This window comes from Vombatus ursinus, unplaced genomic scaffold (assembly GCF_900497805.2).
Source record: "Vombatus ursinus unplaced genomic scaffold, bare-nosed wombat genome assembly UNPS02014797.1, whole genome shotgun sequence".
NCBI classification, from domain to species: domain Eukaryota; kingdom Metazoa; phylum Chordata; class Mammalia; order Diprotodontia; family Vombatidae; genus Vombatus; species Vombatus ursinus.
Genome location: NW_020954575.1, coordinates 2,097,721 through 2,123,047, shown reverse-complemented (window position 1 = coordinate 2,123,047; position 25,327 = coordinate 2,097,721). Strand labels below are relative to the sequence as shown.

General features: G+C 37.7%; 2 protein-coding genes across 2 annotated transcripts in view; one reads left to right on the top strand and one right to left on the bottom strand.

Annotated features, from left to right (window-relative positions):
* Positions 1-3,545: 3,545 nt before the first annotated feature.
* APPBP2 (amyloid beta precursor protein binding protein 2) overlaps positions 3,546-25,327 on the top strand; it is a 46,048-nt gene continuing 24,266 nt past the window's right edge. Inside the window, exon 1 of the mRNA XM_027870473.1 lies at positions 3,546-3,744. Within this exon, the coding sequence (XP_027726274.1) occupies positions 3,607-3,744 (138 nt within the window). The 5' untranslated portion in view covers positions 3,546-3,606. The remainder of the gene's footprint in view (positions 3,745-25,327) is intronic.
* CUNH17orf64 (chromosome unknown C17orf64 homolog) overlaps positions 15,556-25,327 on the bottom strand; it is a 46,730-nt gene continuing 36,958 nt past the window's right edge. The window contains exon 6 of the mRNA XM_027870474.1: positions 15,556-15,620. Within this exon, the coding sequence (XP_027726275.1) occupies positions 15,556-15,620 (65 nt within the window). The remainder of the gene's footprint in view (positions 15,621-25,327) is intronic.

Genomic DNA, 25,327 nt, shown 5'->3' with positions numbered 1-25,327 from the left:
CTAATGTTCCATGCTCTCTCATTTTGAAAATTAATTTTTAAAAAATAAATGAAAATCTGCCTTCTCTCTCGCACCTCTCCCTACCTCCATTGAGAAAGAAAGAAAAACAAAACCTTTGTTACAAATATGTATACTCAAGCAAAACAAATTCCAACACTGGTCATGTCCTGCCTCCTCCCACCCCCACATGCCTCAGTTTGTACCTTGAATCCATCACCTGTCAGAAGGTAGGTAGTATGTTTCATCGTGAGTCCTCTGGAATCCTGGTTGATCATTGCATTGATCAGAGTCCCCAAGTCTTTCAAAGTTGTTTGTCTTTATAATATTATTATTGGATCCATTGTTTTCCTGATTCTGCTCACTTCACTCTACATCAGTTCATATAACCTTCCCAGGTTTCTCTTTCATCACTTTTTTTTTTTTGCTTTTTAGTGAGGCAAGTGGGGTTAAGTGACTTGCCTAGGGTCACACAGCTAGTATGTGTCAAGTGTCTGAGACAGGATTCAACTCAGGGCCTCCTGACTCTAAGGTCGGAGCTCTATCCACTGCACCACCTAGCTGTCCCTCTTTCATCATTTCTTACAACACAATAGTATTCCATCACATTTATATACTATAACTTATTCAGCCGTTGTCCAATTGATGGTCACCTCCTCCATTTCCAATTCTTTGCTATTGCAAAATAACTGCTATATTTTTGCATATAGGGATCCTGTTCCTTTTTTTTTTAAATTCCTTTGGGGTATAAACACAGTAGTGGTATCATTGTATTAAAGGGATTTATAGTTTAATAATGTGAGGGGCATAGCTGGCTGGACCAACTCACAGTTTCACTAACAGTGCATTACTATATGTTTCTCCACAGCCTGTCTAGAATTTGTTATTCTCTCCTTTTGTCAACTTTGTCAATCATACTGGTGTGAGGAAAAACCTGAGAGTGGTTTTAGTTTTCATTTCTCTAATTATACTTTTAGAGTATTTTTTTTAAGATGCCTATTGATATCTTGAATTTCTGCCTTAGGAAAAAGGCCTGTTTATATCCTTTGCATATTTATCAACAGGACCCTTGATAAATGGGCTCTTATTCTTATAAGTGTAAATAAGTTCTCTATATAGCTTAGAAATAAGACCTTTATAAGAGAAACTTGCTACAAAATTTTTTTTTCCAATTTACCTGACTCTCTTCTAACTTTAGCTACACTAGTTTTGTTTGTGCAAAACTTTTTAAAAATTTTTCTGTAATCAAAACTGTGCATTTTACCTTCTGTGATTCTCTTCACCTCTCATTTAGTCATAAATTCTTTCCCTATCTATAGGTTGGACTGGTAATTTATTTCTTGCTTCTCTAATTTGTTTATTATGTTATCCTTTATGTCTAAGGTATGTATGCATTTGGAGCTTATCTTGGTATATGATGTGAATAGTCCTTACCTACTTTCTATCAGACTACTCAATAGTTTTTGTCACATAATAAGTTCTTACCCCAATAGCTGGGATCTTTGGCATTATTAAACACTAAGCTACTATGCTAATTTCCTTCTTGTTACACTGATTAACCTTCTGTTTCTTAAATAGTATCAAATTATTTTGATGATTACTATTTTGTAGTATGGTTTGAAATCTGGTACTTCTAGGCAATTCTTTTGCATGTTTTCACTTTTTTAATTATTTACATTGAGATTGTTGACCAAAAGTTCCTCCAGATAAATTGTGTTTTTAATTTTCTAATTTGTTATAGCTCTATAAAATAGTGGTAGTTTGATTGGTATGGACTGAATAAGTAAATTAATTTAGGTAGTATTATCATTTTTATTATATTGGCTCAGCCTACCCAGGAACAATATTTCTCCAATAATTTAGATCTGTCTTTACATGTTTAAAGACTATTCTCTAAATTGCATTCATATTTCCTTTGTGTGTCTTGGTAAGCAGACTAACAATATTTTATACTTTCTGTCTAACATTCCCCATTGTTACAACAGCCCAACGGTGTTTACCTCAAGGGCAAATAGTAATGTTTTTTTCCTATGCCCTTGGCATAAACAAAAAATTTTGTTTTCTGAAAGGTTTCAGTATTACAATTTCCTCAAACAATAAACTGCTCAGTAAACTTTGCCCCCCAAGAAAGAGAAGTTAGGTACCAATTTCTCTGGCTCTTTAAATGTAGGACATCATTTCCCAGTCTTACATTCACTTGTTTCATCATCTCCTTTTTTGGAAAACTTTTTAATTATCTCAAAAACTATTTTGAGATAAATATCACATCCCCAATAATACTTACAAAGATTTACATTAAAATTCCTAGAAGAGATGCTGCATGAAGGTCTTGAAATAGCAAACTGAAAAATTATATTGTCAGGTATCCCAGAGATAAGCAAGCACTCCCAAAAATATGCCCTGCCAGTTGTTTAATGGCATGATTATAGCCCAGGGCAAGAAATTAAGATTGCAATTTCTATTTCTGCCTCACAACTCTCCTCTATCATATTTTCACAACTCTTTAATTTCTTTTCAATTAATCAACCAATATTTATTAATCGCCTACTACGTTCCAAGCACTGCGCTAAGCATTAGACGCTGTGCAAAACTCAATTATCCTAACCACTAACTCAATCATACTAATCTCCTACCTCTCCTTTCTCCCTCAACATACTCCAGGATGTCTCATTTTAATTTGATTTTTGGAGCACTTCTGTTCATCTCTACAAATATTTCTCTCTCTCGTGTGTCTATGTATATTCCTTCCTCAACCTTATATCTTCAGATCGGACCTCGCCCTAACTCCTCTGATTTCTCTCTCCAAAATTTGGGGAAGTGAAGTCAGTAACTCGGTTGGAGGTCCCACAAAGGACCAAGCTTCCTCTTTTCCCTTCCCACCTCACAAATCTATCTTCTTACCAACCTGTCAGCCTGTCATTTCTTAATAGGAGGAAAGCAGGTTGCTTTTTTAAAATGACGTCCTTCTCCATCCCTCAGTCTAGTGCGCCTACATTTTCAGACTGCTCCCCTCCTTCTCGCTCCATCACCCGTCCCATTCCCATCCGTCCCCACTTGCCACCCCCTCCTGCCCGTCCCCCCTCCCTGTTCCTCAGCGCCCGGTGACGCCATCACGCCGTTCACGCAGCCCCACCCCCTGCAGAGCCCCGGACTCGCTCAGGATCGGCCGGTTTCCCTCAAACCCGGAATGTGAGGCCCGCCGCCCGGGGCCCGTTCCTCTCCCTTCCCCTTCCCTCCCCCTCACCCGCGCCCGGCACCGGTCGCCCTCCCCTCCCCTGATCGCTCCCTCCGTCCCCCGGGGCCGCCCTCGGCCTCCCGCTGTGGGCCGAGTTCTCCCGCGTGACTGCCGCCGCCCAGCCGAGTCCTCCGGGGCCAGGGGAGGAGCTCGGCACGGAGGGAGGCGGGGGCCGGCGGCGGCGGCGGCGGCGGAGGAGGCGGAGGCGGCAAAGGCTGAGGCAGCGACAGCCCCTGGAGGAGCCGGAGCAGCCGCAGCCGCAGGAGCAGCCCCGACGGCCCCGGCCCCGGCCCCGGCCGCAGCAGCAGCGGCAGCAGCAGCAGCGGCGGCAGCAGCGGGGGGAGGAGGAAGAGAAGGAGGAGGAGGGAAGGAAGATGGCGGCGGTGGAGCTGGAGTGGATCCCAGAGACGCTCTACAACACCGCCATCTCTGCCGTGGTGGACAACTACAGCCGCTCCCGCCGCGACATCCGCTCCCTGCCCGAGAACATCCAATTCGATGTTTACTACAAGGTCAGTGTCACGGAGGCCCGGGCCGCACCGCACCCCCTCCTTCCGTGCTGTCCCCTGCCCTCTCCTACCCCCCCCTGCCCCGTGCTTACTTAACCCCCTACCCCTTCCCGCTCACCCGCTGCAGCCGCTGCCCGGTCCTCTTCATCCCCACCCGCGTTGCCCACCTCCCCCGGTCCCTCCTGTTCATTTCGCTCGCTACTCCCCGCTCCTCCCGCTTACCCCCACCCCTTCCTGCTTACTCTTCCCCCTCCGGTGCTACCCCAGCCCCTTCCTCACCTCCCCGAGCTACCCCGCCCTGTTGCACTTCTGCCCCTCTTCCTCATCCTCCTGCTCCGTGCGGATCCCTCCCCTCCGCGTTCTGCACACCGCTCTGTGCTGACCCCTTCCCTTCAATCTGCACCCGTCCCCCAACTTCTCCTGCACCCCCAGACCCCGCTGTGTATTCCTCTTTCACCTCTCGAGTCTTTACCACCCGAATCTCCCGGGCCGCCTCCTGGGCCATAGCCCCGTTGTTAAGTCCATCTTGGCTCTCTTTCGAGGCTTCTTCTGCTCCGGGGCCCCCTAGTTTTCCTTGGGGACTTCCTTGCATCTTTTCCCTCCCCCTCGTTCCGTGTCCCCTGTGACATTTCCGGGACCCTCCACCCCCACCTTCATCCTCGTCTATCCTCATCTCCAGCTGGACTTTACTGCCCCATTCTCCTTCCCCTTCGGCGCCCACTCTGTCCGGGATTCCTTCCCTCTATGTGGGGCGGCCGGGAGCGGGGTAGTTAAAAGGCTCTACACATCTTATTTGAAAATCATTTTCGGCTTTGATTTGCACCTCTTAATCTATGTTGAATATTCGTACCCTTTGGTAAGAGTAGTAGATTAGGAGAGGGATCAACTGCTGGGGAAGGGAGAGGGCCGAGGGAAACAGGCCTAAACTGCACGGCCTTGAACAGTTTAGACGATATTGGTGTAGTTTTACCATGTTCTTTAGAGAATGAGAGTTCTTTTCGGCTTGGGACGGTGTTTTTTGCCTTTTCTCGGTAACTTGCAATGAGGTACTTTGTGCTCAATACTTGCTTGTTGATTGATTGTTCCTAAGTCTCTTCTCACTTTCCTCCCACCCCGCCAATTTTTGCTTCTTGAGTTTAAGGGTAAGTGCCCTAAGGCAAGGACATTTTTGCCTTGTCTTGTGGAGAGACTGCGGAATCCCAGCCTATGTCCTTTTTGTTTTCCTCCCAAATTTAAATGTGACCACTGGATTTATTCATAGAGCCTTCTCTCTTACTGGGATCATTACAATACTAGTTAATGAATGCGTTTGTCATCCACCCATTGACTTTTTTTCTCTCTTGTGATATTTAACCATATTAATTTGTAGGAAAATGTTGTTTTATGTCCTAAGTTTTTCGCGCCTATAATCTTAATTTCTCAGTTTTATAAATCAACCTATCCCATATTGATTAGTGCTTAATTGATAAAGTGCCGTGTTTTTCCTTTGTTTTGTTTTTTCCCTGTCTGTAGTCTTGTTAGGTTCCGTAGCTTTCTCCACCCCCTTAATGTTGCCATTAATTAGCAGCTGGCTCGCAATGTTCTGCTAAATTCAGTTGCTTTCAGCCACAAAGATGAGTTTTTCTAAATATTTGACAGTTTCATTTTGGTCCTGTATAGTAGCACTTGTTTCATGCAATATGTGCTGCTACTCATCCTTTAACATAACTTTGTATCTGTACAGCTAAAGAAGTTTGGGATGGTTAACTCCGTATTCATGCAGTGATTACCTGTATCTAGATTTTTAGCCGACTATTTCTCCCTTAGTCATTTTATTGACCTGTTACCAATTTAAAATAATTTTTTAATTACCCATCTTTTCCCACCAAAGGGATGTGTGGATATGTGGGTGTGTGACCAATTGGAAGTCTCCAAAAATATTTGGATGTATGTTACAGTTAAAACTGCTACCTTTATACATGTAGTTTACAACTCGGCCCTTGTGGATAAATATTAAATTTTAAGTCAGTATTCTGAGATAGTAAATTATCTTAAGAGGCATAACACTAACTTTTAATCAGATTTTATCATCCTTTAGTTTTCATTGCATTTGGTATCCCTGTGGATTGAAGAGATCTGAGACTTTCTATCAGCAGCCTTTGAGACTACCTTAGCAATAGAGATCAAACCTGTATTTTCATTGGTGGAGGGGCTGCCAATGAATTAGAGGCCACTTTAGTTGCATAGAGGACCGCGGTTTTTATTAACTTGTCCCAAATCACTGGGTGTGTCAGGGCTTTAATCTGATAAAGACCCTAGGGATGTTTCTTTCTATTTTAGTTCTCTACCTACTTTGCACCTAACTTTTAAAACGTTTTTAAAGAACTTGGGAATTGTAACCATTTCAGTTATACACTCAATCCAGTTTTCATTAGTGTTCACTGTATGTGGTCATTTTCTGGTAACTTCTTCAGATAGTATTTGTGGGATTAATAATTTAATAATCTTCTTAGAGGTACAATTTAATGTGACTTTATTTCTAGTTATGATTTCATGTTTGTTTGCTTTCTTGATATAGCCTATTTCTGTAATTATTGATGACCTATTAGGAACAGGGTTTAAACAAGTTAAAATCTGCAGATTGGTTATAAAAGTAAGTGTGCAAAAGTTTTAAATACTAATGTCCATCCTGAGTTTTAATAAATACACTTATTAAAAATGGCATGTCACCTTGAACGAAGTGTAGTTCTGTTTTGGATTAGAGTTTTAGTGCTCTGTACCTAGCAAATCCATCTCTTATGAAATTAATGTATTGAAAATTCCATTGTTAGGAGGCTGAATTGAGGAGAAAAAAGTAAGGGACTTTTTATAGTAAAACCTTAGCTATCTGGATCCCTATAATATCAATAATGTGTACTCATATTATCTGTATACATGCATATACATATGTATATATGGAAGGTTTGGCTCTTACAACTGCAAAACTTTTAATTTTTAAATTTAAAAAAATCATTTTTTTATGCTTTAGTCATTTCCTGAAGGCCTCTTCCCCTCCTCCATTGTAGAAACCTTCCTTATAACAAACAGTTAAGCAGCATTCCATAGCTGCAGTCCTCTACCTCTTTGCTGAGGAGAGGAATGTTTCAACTGTTCTCTCAACACTAAGATTGGACATTAATTTTTCTTTTATAGTTGCACATACTCTTCTGGTTCTGCTTACTTAACATTTCATAACTTTGATTACATACGGGACTTTTCTTTGTCTCTGACTTCCTTGATCAGTACCTTTGAACAGTTAGGTGACTTTTTTCAATTAATTATAAAATTTACAAAATTACAACTGTTGTTGATGGCAGTCACTTAAAAGTGTTTAAGAGGGGTGATTAAGGAGAGGCTGGTCGATTGAACAGGGTTAAGAGTTTTGTTTTGGATTTGAAGATATTTGAAGATGCCATGTCCCTAGTGTGAATATCTCTTTGACATACCATAAGTATTTAGGAGTGTAGATTTAGATATGGAAGGGACCTTACATGTTATATAGTCCAACCTTCTCCTTGTTTCACAGATGAATTAACGAGAGGCCCAGATAGGGAAAATGACTTACTTAAGGTAACACAGGTAATAAGTGGTAGAGTCAGTATTTAAACCCAGTTTCTCTGATTCCCAAACCACTACTTTTTACTGTACAAGTCTTTTGACATAATTACATTTAAGATGATTGAATCTTGATATTTGGAGGGATAATTGATTGAATGATGACTGGATCTGAACCTTGGAGTAGTATGATGATAGGAACCAAAAGTAGACCAGAGCTGAGAATAAGAATAAAAGAGGGAGCATGTGGGGCCTGCTTTTCTTGATAGACTTCTCCAGGAAACCCTTTTGCCACAGACATGGCAGCTGTGAAAAGGCAGTGGCAAAACATCAGAGTAATTTTTGGAAAATGAATTGAAGGAGTTCTTGGAATATGCCTTCTTGAAGTAAAAGTAGTATTGACAGTGGAGTTCTTATATATGCCAAACCTTCTGGAGAAGTCTCCATATGGAGAAGCTTAAGAGCGATAAAGGTCAAGGATGTGTAAAGGAGCAAACCTAGATCTTGCCAATCACAACCTTTGTGAGACACATAGAAACGTAGATATATAGATAAAGCATTTATTAGGCATTTATACTAGGCATTGTGCTGAATTCCGGGAATACAAATTATGAGCAAAGACATTACAAAAGGGAGCAGCTGAAGAACTTGCAGAAGGGCGGGAAGGTAGAAAAGTGATGGGTTATGTAAGCCTATTAGGAAAGGGGATAGGGTGACCCTTGAGCTGCTTCAAGTACAAAATCCTTTCATTTCGTATTGATATTTCCATGTTATTTTATGGCACTACAGTTACATGAACAGAGCACATGTTAGCTGTTAAAATAATGTAGCTATCATATTTTTCCTATAGATAGACCCTCCTTTCCTTTTCTCATGCCAGGGTGTATTAGAAACTTTTGATTGATTCACAGGGTTATTATCATAAGCATAATATAGAGAGTCTCTTTGGACTGTTTCATTTTATAAGGTTGCTTACCCTTTCACTGAATGACCCCGTTGTTCTATGATGTTTTTGTCAGCTATCACCTCTTCTCCCTTCTTTCCCTTTCTCCCTTCTAATTTGCTTTAGGTATATTAGTAAACTTGATACTAGGCTTGTTAGAATTGGGTGTAAAATAAGACTGGATTTTGAGTTAAGATTCATTGGGTTTTGCCTAAACTTTCAAGACATGGACTTTGATCTATATTAGTTTCTCAGAGTCCTATTTTGCATACTAGGTTAATATCACTAGTCACTTCTCAATGACTCCTTGTCCCACAACTCCCCTTAAAAGCTTCCTTATAACAGATAAGTACAGTCAAACAGTGAATAAACTGGTGAATAAACTGGCCACAGGTCTGAAAACGTGTATGCCTCATTGTGTACCTGTAGCCTGCCCACTTCTCTGCTAAGAGGTAAAAGGTTTGCTTCACTATCATTCGTTTAATACAATTGGACTCTGTATTAATCAGCAAAACATTTTTTTTTGCATGGAAATTGCATTATAAATTGTCATTTAAGGAATTATTGCACTGTATGTACCCTTTGACCCAGTGTCATACCACTACTAGGTATATACCTCAAAGAAATCAAAGAAAGAGTAAATGAACTTATGTGCAAAAATATTTATAGCACCTCTTTTTGTGGTAGAAAATAATTGAAAAATGAGGGGATGTCCATCAATTGGAGAATGGCTGAACAAGTTAAGGTATATAAATGTATTGGAATGCTATTGTGCTATTAAAAAATGATGGATTCAGAGAAATCTGGGAAGACTTGTCTGACCTGATATAGAATGACGTGAGCAAAATCAAGACAACAATATATACCGCAACAATATTGTAAAGATAATCAACTCTAAAAGACTTAGGAACTCCAGTCAACACAGTGACCAATCACAATTCCAAAGGACTCTTGATAAAACATGCTCTGCATCTCTAGATGGAGAAATGATGGACTCAGAGTGCAGATTGAAGCATCTTTTTTTTTTTTACTTTTTTCTTTTCCCATTCTTAACACAATTAATATGTTGAATTTGTTTTGCATGACTCTACATATTTGTAATAGATTTTATTTTTCTTGCCTTTTCAATGGGTGGGGGAGGGGGAAAAGATTTGGAACTGAAAATAAAATTGAATTTTTAAAAATGATGATTAAATCTCTGGGTAGCACACAAAAGCCCATTTATTGTAGTAGTATTATTGATAATGCTAATTTTCCCAAGGAAATCCTGTCAATAAGAGTCATAACCCTTGAGGGAATGTCCAATGTCTATTGTTTAAGAATTTAGGGTGAAGGTCAGTAGTAGTGAAGAGATGGAAAGATGGAGCATAGTGACTGTTTTTGCCGAATAGGAAAAACAGCCCTGGCTTGGGTGCTTTATTCTGGCTACTATTTACTATCCATATGATGTTAGGAAAATTATCATCTATAAAATGGCCTACCTTTCTAAGATCATTGAGGATCAGATGAGGAATTTAGCAAGTCCTAAAGAGTCTGCTTTAATTATGTCTCTCCCACCTGTCTTACCACTATTCCTGTTGTTGTCACCCTCTTGGACTATAGGAATAGTTCCTAACTGCTCTTCCTCTTTTCTCTCTTCTATTTTCCTACATACCAGATTTGTAAGCAGCGCTAATCATGTCACTTAAAATCATCCGTGACTACCTCTGGTTCATCTGTTCCTGGCATTTAAGACCTTCCAAAGACTGACACAACTGAGCTTTCCAGCCTTTTCTCATATTTCTATGCCAGAGTCAAATTGGTCTGTACTCTGCTACCTCTCATTTACCCTTTCCCATGACCAGCTCCTTTCTCTCTCTCTCTCTCTCTCTCTTTCTTTTTTTCCTATTGAATTTCTATCTATTTTTTAAAGGACAATTCAAATGCTACCTCCATGCAGCCTTCCCAGACATTTCATTTCCCAAATTGTTAATGACTTTCCTTTGGACTTTATGTTGTACTTTGTTTTACAGTTCCCTAATATATTTAGATTATTTTTAATATTATTGTTATCTGTGTTTCAATCTTAAAAATTAAAATCATTTTTGTTGTAAAAACAATAGATAACCAAAAAAGAGAAGATTTTAATCACTTCACTTCTATTTTCCTCCCATTCCCTTTCCCAGTGTAGCAAAGGTTAAAAAAGGAAAAAAAAATTTAGCATAACCAACCAAACCATCAACCTCTAAGCCAGTTCTTTGCTGCTTCAAAAAAAAATGTAACTGAATATTTCCCTGTCTTAGACGTTAGGATATATGTCAAGTAGTGGTATTGCTGAGTCAAAGGGTATTTATAACTTAGTGACTTTTAAAGTATAAATCTACATTGTTTTCTAGAACACTAGACCCAATTCACAGCTGCCTCAAACCATGCATTAGGTGTCTGTTTTCTTATCGCCCCTCCAACATTTACCCTTTTCATCTTTGCCAGTCTGATGGGAAAGAGGTAAATGTGCATGAAATCTGTTTCTCCCACCCTCCCATTATAATGTAAGTATATATTATACTTACATTATACTCTGAGGGCTGAGATCATGTCTTCTCAAAACTTTATCTCCCTGATCAACTAGCATAATGACACAGTTATCTTTAAATGAATACGTGGATGAAGTATGTACTATATTATATTGCTTCAAATATAAACTGTCCCTAAAAGGAGATCTCTTGGTGAAGAAAAATGTTTATATAGGTAGATGTAAAAAAAAAATCACTCACAATTACCATATAAATTATATAATATAAATTATCATATAAATTATGTGCATGGAACAGTGCTAAGCACTGGGAATATGAAGATGATCAATGACACTACTTGCCATCAATGAGCTTATAATTGAGGTTGAGGGTTCTGACATGTACACATAGAATCGTAATAAATAGTATTGGACAATGAGAGAGCCAGAGTACTCTAGGAATGTTTAGGAAGAGAGACATTTTATTCTAAAGAATTAATGTTTTATGAACTACCATGTATCAATATTAAATATAGAATATAAAATAAAGGCCACATAGCATAGTGGATAGAAGATGTGGGTTATTTACTTCATCTGTTAGATACTGGCTCTGGGACCATGTGCAAATCACTTAAACATCATTGCACCAAACAACTGGTGATTTAGTTTTGAATTTTGAGTTTGAATGCAGATTGAAGCATACTATCTGCGCTTTTTTTTTCCTTCTGTTTTGTTATCTCTTTCTTGTGTTTCTTCCTATTGGTTCTAATTCTTCCTTACAGCATCACTAATGTGAAAATATGTTTAATAGGAATGTATACATATAACCTATATCAGATTGTGTGCCGTCTTGGGGAGGGAGGTGGAGAAAAATTTAAAACTCAAAAGTTTATGGGAGTCATTGTTGATAAATCAAAATAAATTAATAAAAAATAATAATAATTTAAAAAAAGAAAAAAAGAAAATTAGTCTCAGAAGGAATGTACCAGCAGTATAGGGAACCAGGAAAGCTAGGAGGCAGATATGAGGAGGGGAGAGTATGCCAGGCATGGGGGTATGCCAGTGAAAAGGAAGAGTCTGGAGACTTCATTTGAAAAACATTTTAAAAGGTAATAATATGAAGTGATAAAAGCCTACACCATTCAGGCCTTAGTGAAAATCCAGCTTTCTATAAGAAGCCTTTCCTGATCTCCTTAATACTTGTCTTTCCCTTTGATTTTATCCTATGCATATCTGTTTTGAACATAATTTTTTGCATGTTGTCTCCCCTATGTGAGCTCCTTGAAAGATGGGACTTTTTTTGCAGTTCTTTGTATCTCCAGCACAGTGCCTGCCAATAGTAGGAGCTTATTTTGTTGACTTTCCTATACCAGGGTGGTATCTTATGAATGGAGAGAAGGGGGTGTATACATTATCTGTTGTAGGTGGTGCATTGGATAGAATGCTGGACCTGAGTTCAAATTCTGCCTCAGACTGATACTGGTTGTATGACCCGGGGCAAATCACTTAACCTCTCTCTCTCTGCCTCAGTTTCCTTATTGGTAAAATGGGGTTAAATAAAGCACCTGGACAGCTAGGTGGCATGGGGGATAGAGTGCTGGGCCAGGATTCATTAAGATTCATCTTCTTGCATTCAAATCTGGCCTCAGACACTTAATAGCTCTGTGACTCTGGGCAAGTCACTTAACCCTGTGTGCCTGAGTTTCCTCTTCTGTAAAATGAGCTGGAGAAGGAAATGGCAAAACACTCCAGTATCTTTGCTAAGAAAACCCCAAATGGGGTCATGCCAGCAAGTTGGACACAACTGAAAAACTACTGAACCACAACAAAATACACCTAACTTACTAAGTTGTTGTGAGGATCAAATATATAATATAAAGTTGTTTACCACTTTAAAGCACTATGTAAATGCTACCTGTTGTTATTTTTATCATCATCATATGATGACACATGATAACAGATTGGATTTTTAGAGTAAGTGTAAGAGAGGAGTCAAGGATGGTTATTGGGAGAATAGTGTTTTCCTTGACAGTAATAGGAAAATTGGGGAGAGTGGGGGAACAGATGAAGAGTTTTGTTTTGGACCGGTTGTGTTTGAGATACTTATACAACATCCACTTCAAAATATTCAATTGTGATGGAAGGCTGGAGTTTAGCAAAGAGGTTAGGGATGGATATGTTCCATATCCAAAGATGTGGAATCAACTGCATAGAAATGAGATTACCAAGTAAGATAGTGGAAGGGAACAGGTCCCAGGGCAGCCTTGGGGAATACCCAGGCTTACTATCTTGACCTGGATGAAGGATACTGAAGGGAAAGGTCATATATGTAGGAGGAGAACTAAAAGAGAGAGGAAGGTCATGAAAACTTAGAGAGGAGAGAGTTTCCTGGAGAAGAGAATGATTTTCAGTGTCAAAGGGTGAAGAGAGGTTAAGAAAGATGAGAGTTGAGAAAAAAGCCATTAGATTTTTGCTGTTAAGAGACAGCTAGTGACTTTAGAGAGATCAGTTTCAATTGAATGATGAAGTTGGAAGCCAGATTGCAGAGGGCTTATAAAAGAGTAAGAGGATAGGAGGTGAAGGCTAAAGTGGGGTTTAGCCAAGGAGGAGAGGAGAAATAAAGAAATAAAAGAAATAAAGAAATAATAATAATAATAATAAAAGAAAAAAAGAAATTAAAGAAATAAAGTACAAAAGGTAGCAGGTATGGTAGGATCAGGTAAGGGTTTTTAAGGATGAAAGAGACATGGGCAGGCATGTTTGTAGTAGTTGGGAAGAAGCCAGGAAATAGACATTGAAGACTAGTGAGAAAGTGGGGATGAAATCACTTGTGCTTGTAGAGGAGTTTGCCTTGGCAAGGAAGGCCCCCTCTTCATGAGATATAGCTTTAAAGGAAGTGATAGTAGGGGAAGACAAATGAGTGATTTGAGATGAGGAGGGAAGAAGCAGGAGCTTTTATTGAATGACTTCTGGTATTTTCTGTGAAGAACGAAAAGATGAGAGGCCAGGAGGAAAGAATACTGTGAGAGATTTGAGGGGTTTAGAACAGCTTTTGTAGTGAGAGGGAAAGCAAGTATTGATTAGGGAGGTATAAAAAGATTGCCTTGCTAGGAGGACTTAGTTGAAATTATTAACATAAAAGTTTATCGAACCCAGTTAGCACAGTTTTGTGATATTTTTTAGCTCTGTTCAATAGCATATGAATAGTAGTGTGAAGGTAGCAAGTAGTGGATGTAATCTAAAGTTGAGGTATGGCAGGGCATGATTGATAAGACAAGGGGGCAAGGGATTAGAATATTAAAAATAGTGTAAGTTGAACTGATTGCTCATGGAACTGAGTTAGGGAAAGTTGAGTTTGTGTTAGTGCAGAGGTGATGGCCTGGAAAAGAATTGAAGTGGAAGGATTGAACATTGTTAAGGAATAGGCAGCACTTCTCTGCCCAACTCTCCAGTATTTTAAGGGGGTAGGAGCTATGTTAACAAGATTTAAGGCCACACTGGCCTTGCTCAGTCGGGGGATACTGGGGTATCCCCAATAATTCAGTTACTGTATCAGGTTAACTTAAATGGTTAATGTTCTTCCTGTTCATTTTCATGCTCTTCATGGCCACATACTCAACCTTCAACTCCAGTGAGCTGATTTTAGAATTCATACCAATCGCCTGCATTCAGGACAGGGCAAGAATGTCTTGGTTCATCAGAATGAATAAATTACCACTGCTGGAGGGAGAAGAACTCAGTATTTCTTCTGTGGATAGTGACCCAGTGGCATAATTTTCATGTATAAAGGACAACTTTAGATTTTAGTGTTACCATCGTATTTGGTATAGGTTGCACCTATAGTCCATCTGTCTGAAAAGACAGACAGTATACTCTATTGTCTTAAACTAGAGTTGAATAAAACTAGAACCTGCCACCATTGGGGATATGGGGGGGAACAATACCTTTGGGGGATTAGAGTGAAGCAGTGGGTTTTGGTTTTGTTTTGTTTTTTAGTACAACCCTGCTTAAATACATTCACCATCATTTTTTTAACTAAAGTTTTTACATTTTGTTTTTATACTATCTTCATGTTACCTTCCCCCTACAGATTCAGCCATCCCTTTAAACAATGAAAAAGAAAAAACAGTTTAGAAAAGCTCAGCAGCATAGCCACAAAGTCTGATGACATGCAATGTACCACACCACTAGCTTCCCCAGATCTACAAAGATGGCAGGGAGTTGCATTTTCCTTTCTTATTTCTGGATCTAAGCTTGGTCATTATGACTGTAGCAGTTCAGTTTCATCATTTTTGTAGTCATGTATTTGCCTGATTCTACTTACTTTACTCTATCAGTTCATATAAGTCTTTTTATTTTTATAATTTCTTATCATTGTTTATGGCATAGTAATATATTAATGTGCTATAATTTATTTTAGTCCCTCTCCAATAATCTACTTTGTAGTACTATACTACCATGAAAAGTACTCTATGAATATTTTGATATATAATGGAACCTTTCTTTCTTTGACCTCTTTGGAATATATACCTAGCAGTGGTATCTCAGTACCACAAGCCAAGAACATTTTGTCACCTTTCTCGTGTAATTCCCATTTGCTTTCCATCAACAATGTATTAGTGTGCTTCTCTTTACACATGCTCCAACACATCCACTTTTAAAAATGAAAACAAAAGTTCAACTCATAGTCAACAAAAGCAAGTAATACTTTGAATGTTTTCCAACTGGAAAATGGCAGATGGCAGAAGGGAAGTGTGTGCCATCGCTGGGCAGTGGTCCAAGGAGGACCTGCTGTCATCAGAGGCCCCTACAGCAAGGGGAAAGGGCTGGCATCCTCTGCTGGAGGGAGGAGAGTAGGGCTCATTGGAGTGCACACCAATGAATGAATAAACAAAAAGGCATTTATTAAGTGCTTACTATATGCTCTGAAGATACAAAGAAAAACAAGACAGCCTCTCTTCTCAAGATGTTCACATTCTAAACCAGGGGAGACGACATATTTAGGAAATTTTAGCTATGAGTCAGATGGAAAGGCCTTGTAGTCCTTAAGGTGCAGCAACAAAGCAGATGGTAATGTTTTTTTTAACGTCATTTCCACTGGTAAAGCCAGGTCCATTTCTGTTATTGACCCATTTAACAATGTCATGGACTTTGTTTTTGAGAATGCTGAACATATATTTCTCACCAACCACATACTCTATTGGGTGGCACCAGAGCCTATGTTACTCTTACACCTACCCTGCCTCACCCCCCCCCCCCCCCCCCCCCCCCCCCCCCCCCCCCACAGAACAGCAATGGAAATAAACCTGCGAAGGACATTACAGATGGCAAAAAATAAGCAGTACAAAATTAAATGTAATGTATATGCACAATATACACATCTGTGATAATTTTCAGTGTGAGGTACAAGAATAAATGGATAATTGGGCAATTCTCAGCTTATTAAAGACTGAAAGGGAAATAAATGTTAAAGAAAAACAGAGTATTTTGCTTTTGTTTTCCTAATGAAGAAAATCTATAAAAGCTTGTGTAAGATCTTGAATCTTGAATTCTGGTTCTATAGTTCCTGGATATGAATAAAAGAAAGAATAGAAATCTGTTGAGAAAGCCAGTGGAATTCAGTGAGCTTCCCACTAGTACTAAAATGTCAGTTATACAATTTGCTGAATATTTGATGGTTTTTGGCATGTGACAATGTGCTGTTGTTTACTCTAGTTTTGTGTCCCCCACTGTGATTAAAGATGGCAAAAAAATTTTTTCTTTTGATACTTAACCATTCATGAATTCCAGGTTCATTAAGCCAGGCAAATTCTCTTTTTTGGGGGGGAGGGGGGATTAAGTGACTTGCCCAAGGTCACACAGCTAGTTAAGTGTCAAGTATCTGAGGTCAGACTTGAACTCAGGTCCTCTTGACTCCAAGGCTAGAGCTCTATCCCTTGTGCCATCTAGCTGCCCCAGACAGGCAAATTCTTTAAGAAAAAAGTTCCACTTTTTTAACAGAAGGCAAATGTGTTGTCTGTTTCCCTTTTCTTAAATACTGGTCTTTATTTGTTAATACATTTGTTGGGTTTTGGACCACTGGAATATTTAAACTGTAGTTTGTCTCCTTAGATTACTTTTTTCTCCCAATATTTTATCTAGTGAACAAATATTTACGTTAATAAAGTTCTGTATGTACTGTGTTTTTAATGTCCAAGCTCATTTGAAACAAGTCTGCTCTCCAAATTGTGATCCAGCAAATACTACACATGGCACTAACTATTCTGTTGTATATACATGAATCAATGTGGCCTACCCTCTGTTGATGACACTGGATGTAGTGGGTTATGGTCAATAAGAGTGGGTAAGTGATAAGGAAAAGAAAATCTATTCAAGGTAGAAATAATAAAATTTATTTTGACGTTTATTTAGATTACATAATTCACTAGGTAGTTCTGAATTATTTGTAAAATTTCATTTGTCCATTTTTTTAATAGCAAAAGAAATGCCGTGCCTGGTTAAATCAATAGGACATTCGACTCATAATTCTGGACACATATTAAGTGCTTTATTGATGTGACAACACCATCGGTTGTTTTGTGAGACAGTCGTTTTTGATTTGTAATTTAGGAATGGTATTGGAAACCATACTTTATCTTTTGAGTAGTTATAAAAAGAGCATGTTTTAAGATAGCAGAACTAATATTGCAATTTAGAGCTTTTAATCCACAGTTTTGGTCAGTTATTTCATAAGGAAGGTCTTATTCAACAGTGATTATCTAGTGAGGTCCTCTGCTGGATACTGCAAAGGAATGAAAAATATTAAATGTTCTGGTCCTCAAGGAGTTGAAAGTTGAATAGATTTTGAGTCAGAACTAATTAAATCACAGAATGTTAGAAGAGGAGGAGACCTTTGGAGATTATTTAATATAGCTCATTGTACAGACAAAATAAACCTAAAGCTGTGAAGTAATTTGCCCAAGGTAATAAAGGTCAATCTAGCAGGGATTCCAACTCAGATCTTCTGGCTCCAAGTTTAGTACTCTTACTGTTTGATTCTGTCTCCCTCTTTTTCCTTTTTGTGGATTTCCATTTTTTAATTGTCTCAATTTCAGTGAGGTTTTTACCTAGATTTAGTTTTCTAAAAAGTATCCTTTAATCTTGTACACATTGATTCATCTGATATTAGTTTTTGAAATTTTCTTTGAGGTGTCATAAATGCATGAAATTCATCCGTATTTCTCAAAGAGCAGTTTGTAATAGAAAACTTGCTTGTTCTAAATTCCTAGTTTGTAGAAGGAATGAAAATGAGCATACAAGTAATCATCACAATTGAAATTAAGAATAGATCTTGAGTCTGTACAGAGAAGAGGTGGCAAGGCATATAGTGGGAAACAAAAATTTGATTTGTAGGGAGTTATCTGAAATATTTTTACCTTTGATGTTTTGAGAACCATAAAAAAGTTATTTCCAGCAAACCTGGTTGTTGTTGTTTTTTAATGTTGGACATGTTAAGGAATTTTTAAAGGAACATTGGCTTTAAACATAGGAAAATAGCAATTTTGGTCCAAGAGAATTTTAATGGCAAGTTTTCTGGAATCTGTTCTTGATTTTCCTGTTTTGTCACTAAGATAACTGAAGTGCAGGGAATGCATGTTCTTTGTGTTCTTGACTCATTAACTTTTCATTCAGATTGCAACTTATCAGTCATCACAACATTCTTGAGCGCTTAGTGTTTTTAGCATGCTGTTCTTGGCATTTAGGAGGCAGGAGTGAAGAACCGTGAGGAAGAAGACCTTTCCCTACCTTTATTTCTTTCTGTTTGAGGAGAGAGCAGATATACAGAGAACAAGTGAAATGGGCTTTCCCCAAACCTGTTAGGTAAAACATTTGAGTCTGAAAGGTTGAAGGATTTAAAGGAATAATAATTTTATCTTAAATGTCAGTTTCCCAATTTTCATCTCCAAATTATGGACTTAATATCTAGATTTATTTAAAATCTCCCTTTGATAGAGAGTTCTAAACAGGGTAAATTCTTTTTATATCATTTTCATTTTTTAATGTATCCTTGCCCCTGAATGCCCTTTCCTTTCATTCCCTCACTGAGTGATGCATCCCTTGGAACAAAGAAAAAAGAGGAAAATTGAGGAGTTCATCAAAACTAACCAAAGCATTAACCAACTCTTGACAGTTCGGGCAATTTTGCACACTCATAGTTCCTCATTTCTGCAGAATGATGAAGCGGGGTACATTAGGAAGAGGTACTGGAAGCACCTGGAGTAGGAAGGCTTTTTCAAGGAGTAAGCTGGTGAGGCATTTCAGTATCATTTGTAGACAATAGTAAAGGAACCATTAGATGGGTATGGATGGTGATGGGGACAACCTTCTGGAGAAGAGAGGGGGTGAGATCAAAGGTACGTGGGTTGACCTTGGTAAACAGGAAGGGGCATCAGAGATTGGAGCCAAGAAGGAAATAGTATGGGATAATGTCAGAGTGACATGAAATGAGGGAGAGAGGAAGCTTGCTGCAAATAGACTTAATTTTTTTTTTTTAAGTATGAATTAAGGGCCTCAGCTGAGTTGGGACAGGGGGAGAAGTTATGAGAAGATTGAGGATTGGAACAGCCTATAGTGAATAGAAAAGGGGATCAGTTAGGATCAATTACCTTACTACTTTGAGGGCCTACTTGAGATTAACTAACATATATTTATAGTGAATCCAATCCATTCTGCAGCAAGTTGAGGAAGAAAGGGAGAGATTGTGGGAGTAGTCCAGGGTTGTGATTTAACAAGGCAGAATAGGACAAGGGAACAAAGGAACCTAGAAAATAAGAGTTGAACTGGTTCACCAAGTTGCATTGCACATTTCCTATTTTTTTTTCAAAATGAGAGATGGCAAGTAACAAGAAAACAACCATTGCTTCTCTCTACTACCTCTAACTACCATCTTATTTTTCTACTTCTTTTCCATGTCATTTCTCAAATTAATGGTCTACACCTACTATACATTTTTTCCTGTTCTCTTAAAGGTCAGCAGTGATTTTCTTAAAATCTTTCTCTTTGCTTGGCTTCTGTGACACTGCTATTCTGGTTCTCTTGTCTCTGTAGTAGTTTTTTCATCATCTGCTGTACTGACTCTTCCTTCTACTCCTTAACTGTGGGTGTTTTTAGGCTCAAACCTAGTCCTCTTGTCCTCTCTATGTGCTTTCTTTAATGTCGACTGCCAGATCTTTTTATCTGCCTGTCTAGTTATGAAACTGAAGTTAAAATATCTAAAATTAAACTTCTGTATTTGTCCTTTCTTCACCTCCCCCCATCTCTTAAAAAGGCAGGCTGCCCTTCCTAATTTCCCTGTCTTTTTGACAATAATGCTACCATTCTCCCTGACCTCAAGCTCAAAAGCTGAACGCTCTCTTTTGACTCAGACATCCTTTATATAAATTCAGTCAGTGAGGAAGTTCTCTCCATTTTTATTTTGAATCTTACCTCCTATATATTCTTTTTACTGTATAACCTAGGCTTCATGCTTGGATTACTTTAGTCTCCACTCTGGTTTCTGTCTTCTCGCCTCTATATTTCTACAAGACAGAGCCACATTTAATCTTCCTAAAAGATTATTTTTTCTATATGATTTCTGTTCAAGAATCCTCAGTGATGTTTAACTGCACAGCATTATCAAGTCTATACCATTCTTTTGCTATCAATTCACAGTCTGGCTCCGTATCATTTTTCCAGTCTTATCAGGAACCTTCTGTTCCACTTTGGCCAAATGCTTTACTTCTGAACCATTGTACAAGTTATTTTCGTCTACCTGGAATGCCCGGTTTTATCTTTTTCCTCTAATCCCACTACCCTCAAGTCTTTCTTACCTTTTCCTTAAGGCCTAGGTCAGATAGCACACCCATAGTTTCTAAATTTGCGGACTAGAAAGAATTCTATATTTTAATCTCTTTATTTTACAGATAAGGTAATTTAGACAGAAAGAAGAGAAGTGATTTGCTCTAGGAAAATCCAGCACCTTCTCCTTCTTTACTTAATATACCAGCCCTCATTTTTCCCTCAAATTCTATAGCACAGAGGTATCAGACACATGGCTCACAACACTCCTAAGTGTAGTCCGAAGTAGATTAAAATGTAATTGAGAAATATGTAATAAAATAAATAAAAATACAATAAAACATAAGTAAGATTACATTTAAAAACTGTCATTATTGCAACCTATGGGAGTCCCTATATACAGTCTACTGGCCTTGTTTGTATTTGAGTTTTACACCACTGCTATGGCACATTTAATATATATCATCACAAAATTTAGCATTTCATTCATGCTGTATTCTCTAGCTACTTCTTGTGATGAAATTTTGTTTTACCCCCAAGAGTGGAGATATTTTAGACTTCTCTATACTTTAGACTTCTGATATAAGTTAATATGTACTTCTTGATTGATATCAAGGATATATGCCAGAAAGTGTCATTGGACTGAGTCACTGGGTAGTCTTTCACACCTTAAATGTTTACAGTATTATGTACTGATAATTGATATTTATGATGATGACCCTGAGGTCAAGATCCTAAAATATTTTCTGAATCATCGAAGAAAAATTAAATGTCAGCTTATTTTGTGCTTAACTTTTTGTTATCTTATTCTTTATAAATGAGCTACAGTGATGATTCTTAAGCATATTAGTAAAATAATTAGACTACCCTGTTTCCCAGACATTCTGAATTAACAGAAATTTTTTTAAAATATTTTTTTTTTGTTATCTTTAGTTGCTACTTGTTTTTCAGGGTTAATTGACCTGACCTGAATTGTAGACCAATGTAAAACAGGTTACTGCAAGTAACTTCCTAGAATAATACTACCCAGGTAGATTGATAGATATTATTTTAAAATAATTTGGTGTAACAAAGAATTTAAATTCAAATTCATGCCTAAATCATTTGTGTTTCAGGTTGATAATTAGAATAGATTATTTTAAGAGAAAGAACCTGTTTCATGTCATAAATTTAAATCCCACTTTTTAATCATTTTTGCTGCTTCTTTACTTGACCATCCCATCATAGAATTAATCAGGGTCAAAGAATTTTAGAGTTGGAAGGGGCCTCAGAGTTATCTCTAATCTAAACCCCACCAAAATCATGAATCTCATGTCAAACGAGCTGGACAAAGATGGCCATTCAGCCTTCAGTTAAACACCTCCAGATAGCAGTGTACTCATTGGCCCTCCACTTTTTGGGCAGTCTAATCCATTTTGGCACATCTTTAATTGTTAAGAAGTTTTTCCTTATGTTCAACTGAAATTTTCCTGCTTGTGTTGTCTACCTTTTTGGTCCTAGTTATGCCTTCTCTTGTGCAAATCTTTTCCCCATAGTGACTGAATATTTGAAGTCTTCTAGAGTTTAAACAATTCTTGTTTAATTCATTGTTTCTCATCTCAGTATTATCATAGTTGTCATCCTCCAGATATACTTTTGCTTGTCTACATCCCTTCTAAAATGTAGCCTCCCCAAATTGTTCCATTTCACATATGGTCCAACCATAACAGTACAGTGGAACATCTCCCATGCTTTTATATACTATATTTCTGTTAATATAGCCTAAAATAGTGATAGTCCTCATTTTTCATATCGTCCTTTATTTGTAAAGGAGAGGATGGGACCAGTTTGCCTCTGAGAGGTAAGCTAACTCCTGAGATCTATACGCATGTCACTCCCCAAGTCTTAGTTAATATCAACTAATCAGGGGCAGTTAGGTGGCGCAGTGGATGGAGCACCGGCCCTGGAGTCAGAAGGACTTGAGTTCAAATCTGGCCTTAGACACTTGACACTTACTAGCTGTATGACCCTGAGCAAGTCACCTAACCCCATTGCCTTGGCCCCTCCCCCCCCAATAATAATATCAACTAATCAGCAAGCATTTATTAAAACCCTTTCGTTGTAACACTTAGGACTTCTACACTTTGCAGAGTTGCTGTGTCTGGAAAAATTTATCACCCTGTGGCATATCTAATAATAAGGCTCTTCAAACTTAATTTGAAGCCTTTGAGAATCCAAGGGCACATCCATGCAAGTAGGACTGCAGTAGAAGTAGCTTGGTTAAATTTAGCTTGTGTAGAAACCAAATGAGCATGTCATGCTTTTTGGTATTACTGACTATCCCTTCTCCTAGTTTTGAAAGATTGTAATATTTAAAATGGATGACTAGATACAAATGTTGCTTTCAAAGAATAATTTAAACGGTGAGTCTCATTTTATAGAGAATTATTTGTGCCTTAGAGTAGCTCATCATGTAAGTGCTTGATGTTCTCATGAAATGTTTTGGCCCGTTGCAATTTTAAAAAAAAACCCAAAACTATTCAAAACAATATTGTATTTAAATTTAAGCCAAGCTGATGATGGTAATATTGATAGATACAACCAATGACAGTCAATTTTTCCACTGTAGCAGTAGGTCAATTTTGAAAGGGAACCGTGGAATAAGATTTTTAAAATATAGCCATTTTCATGATGAGACTAGTAGGAACTTTGTGGCCTTTGTCTTAATCTGATAACCAAATTCTTAAGAGTAAGCATTTAGAATAAAGAATAACTTGATAGGAATATGAAATGAATCTCTCAAGTTTACATAGCAATGAAAATCAGCCTGTTTTACTCTCTGATATAACACCAGAGACTGATACCAATATCTTTACAGAATTATCGGAATAAGAACATTTAAAGACTTAGGCTTTAATTTATGTACTGCCTATTAGGTTGATTACTGATTGAACATTTTGCTTGAAATATGCTCAACATTTAAGCATGTCTGCAAGGTACCATCCCATAGCAATCTTTGCATTGAATTCCTGTAGCATCTAAAAATCTGCAATTTGTAATATAGAAATTAAGTATTACTATTATTATTATCTTTTATAATTCTTTGATTATTTTAGGTGTCCATTTTATCTGTCCATCTTGGTCAAGGGTTCTCAGTCTTTTTTGTGCAGTCTGTTGAAACCTAGAGGCTCCTTAGAATAATATTTTTAAATTAATGAAATAAAATATATTTAAATAGTTATACACATACACATATATGTATATGTGTGTATATGTTTAAAAGCAAGTTCATAGACTACAAGTTTAGAACCCCTGTACTAAACAAACTGATGTGGGGATTTTGGGCAGGCTATGGTAAAGGAAACCTTCCTGTCCAACCAACCTCAACCACAGCTTATCCAAAATGGAGTAACCACAAAATAGTGTAATCCTCCTTCCTCCACCAACCCCCATGTCAAGCTTCACCTCAGACAAGCAAACTTATGTGAATAAAATTTAAACTTACTGAAAGAAAACGGGAACTATTTCTGGCATTCCTTTATATCCTTAGTACATGTCACATAGGTATGGTTTTTTTTTAATAGATGCTTATTTTATTTCGTACAGTTTTTACTTCCACTCACTGGAACTGTTTTTTTTGGAGTCTTAAGTGTGGTGACAATATTGTCCTTTATAGTGAAAAAAATTTGTTGGCATTTGTTCACATCCTGATTATTTTTTAGTAGAGTTGTACATTTGTATTTGGTAAGTAGGAGAAGCTATGAAAGCTTCTAAAAATTTTGGTAGACATATTCCATTTTTCAGAATGTTCTATTATACATTGTGAATATTATCCCTAAAGGACACAGGTTCGTGTCTTATTTTAGCACTTTCCGTGAGCCCTTTGTAATATTATTGTTATATAGAATCTGATTTTTAAAATATGAAGCATTAGAATAACAGACCTTTTTTCATAACAATCTCAGAATACATTTATAAAGGAGTTATATAATTAAATGTTTATTTTCACAGTTTAAAATTTAATTTTTTTCATTTTTATAAAAAAGTTAAGCTGGCAACTGGAATGACCAAAGTAATAGGATTTGAGTATGTTAGTTCACATGAAAACTTTTTTGGAAATACCCATCTTTTGAGTGAAGTGGCAATTTTTCCCAAGTTCTCTTGCCTAGTTCTGAAAGACATAATTTCCTGGACATTAAAAAGGTATTATTAAAGGTGGAAAGCTTAATTTTAAAGCATTATTTTGGTTGTGAATGCCTAAGAGTGAGTAAAGACAAAGTGCAGTTACACAGTATATTTTCATGACTGTGATCTCAAACAAATTCTGAGCTCTGATTATACTGATAAGAAGCTAGGATTTTTATCTATTGCACTCCTTGTTTGAGTGGCTACTTTGAGTCTGCTGTCCTTAATCAGAAATATTTGATATGCAGTAGAAAACAGGTTAATTGTATGGCAGCCTTGGTCTTGGCATCCTGACCTTTTTAAGTTGAATTGTGCACTTTTATTTGGTAAATAGGAGAAGTGAGTGTGACTTGGGATAGGTCTGTCACTGTCTGTACATTAAAAACATTTAGCTACTTGGAAAGAAGATTTTTAGGTTTATAATGATGTTGGCCCTTTAAGATGTTTATATCCATGTGTTTTAAGTTTTTAATTCTAGTGATGCTGATGAAATGTAAACAGCAAGATTTGGAAACTGATTGGATATATGGGGTAAGGAAGAATGAGAAATCAAGGTTAACTGTGAGATTACAAACCTGGAAGGCTGGGTGCATTGGAAG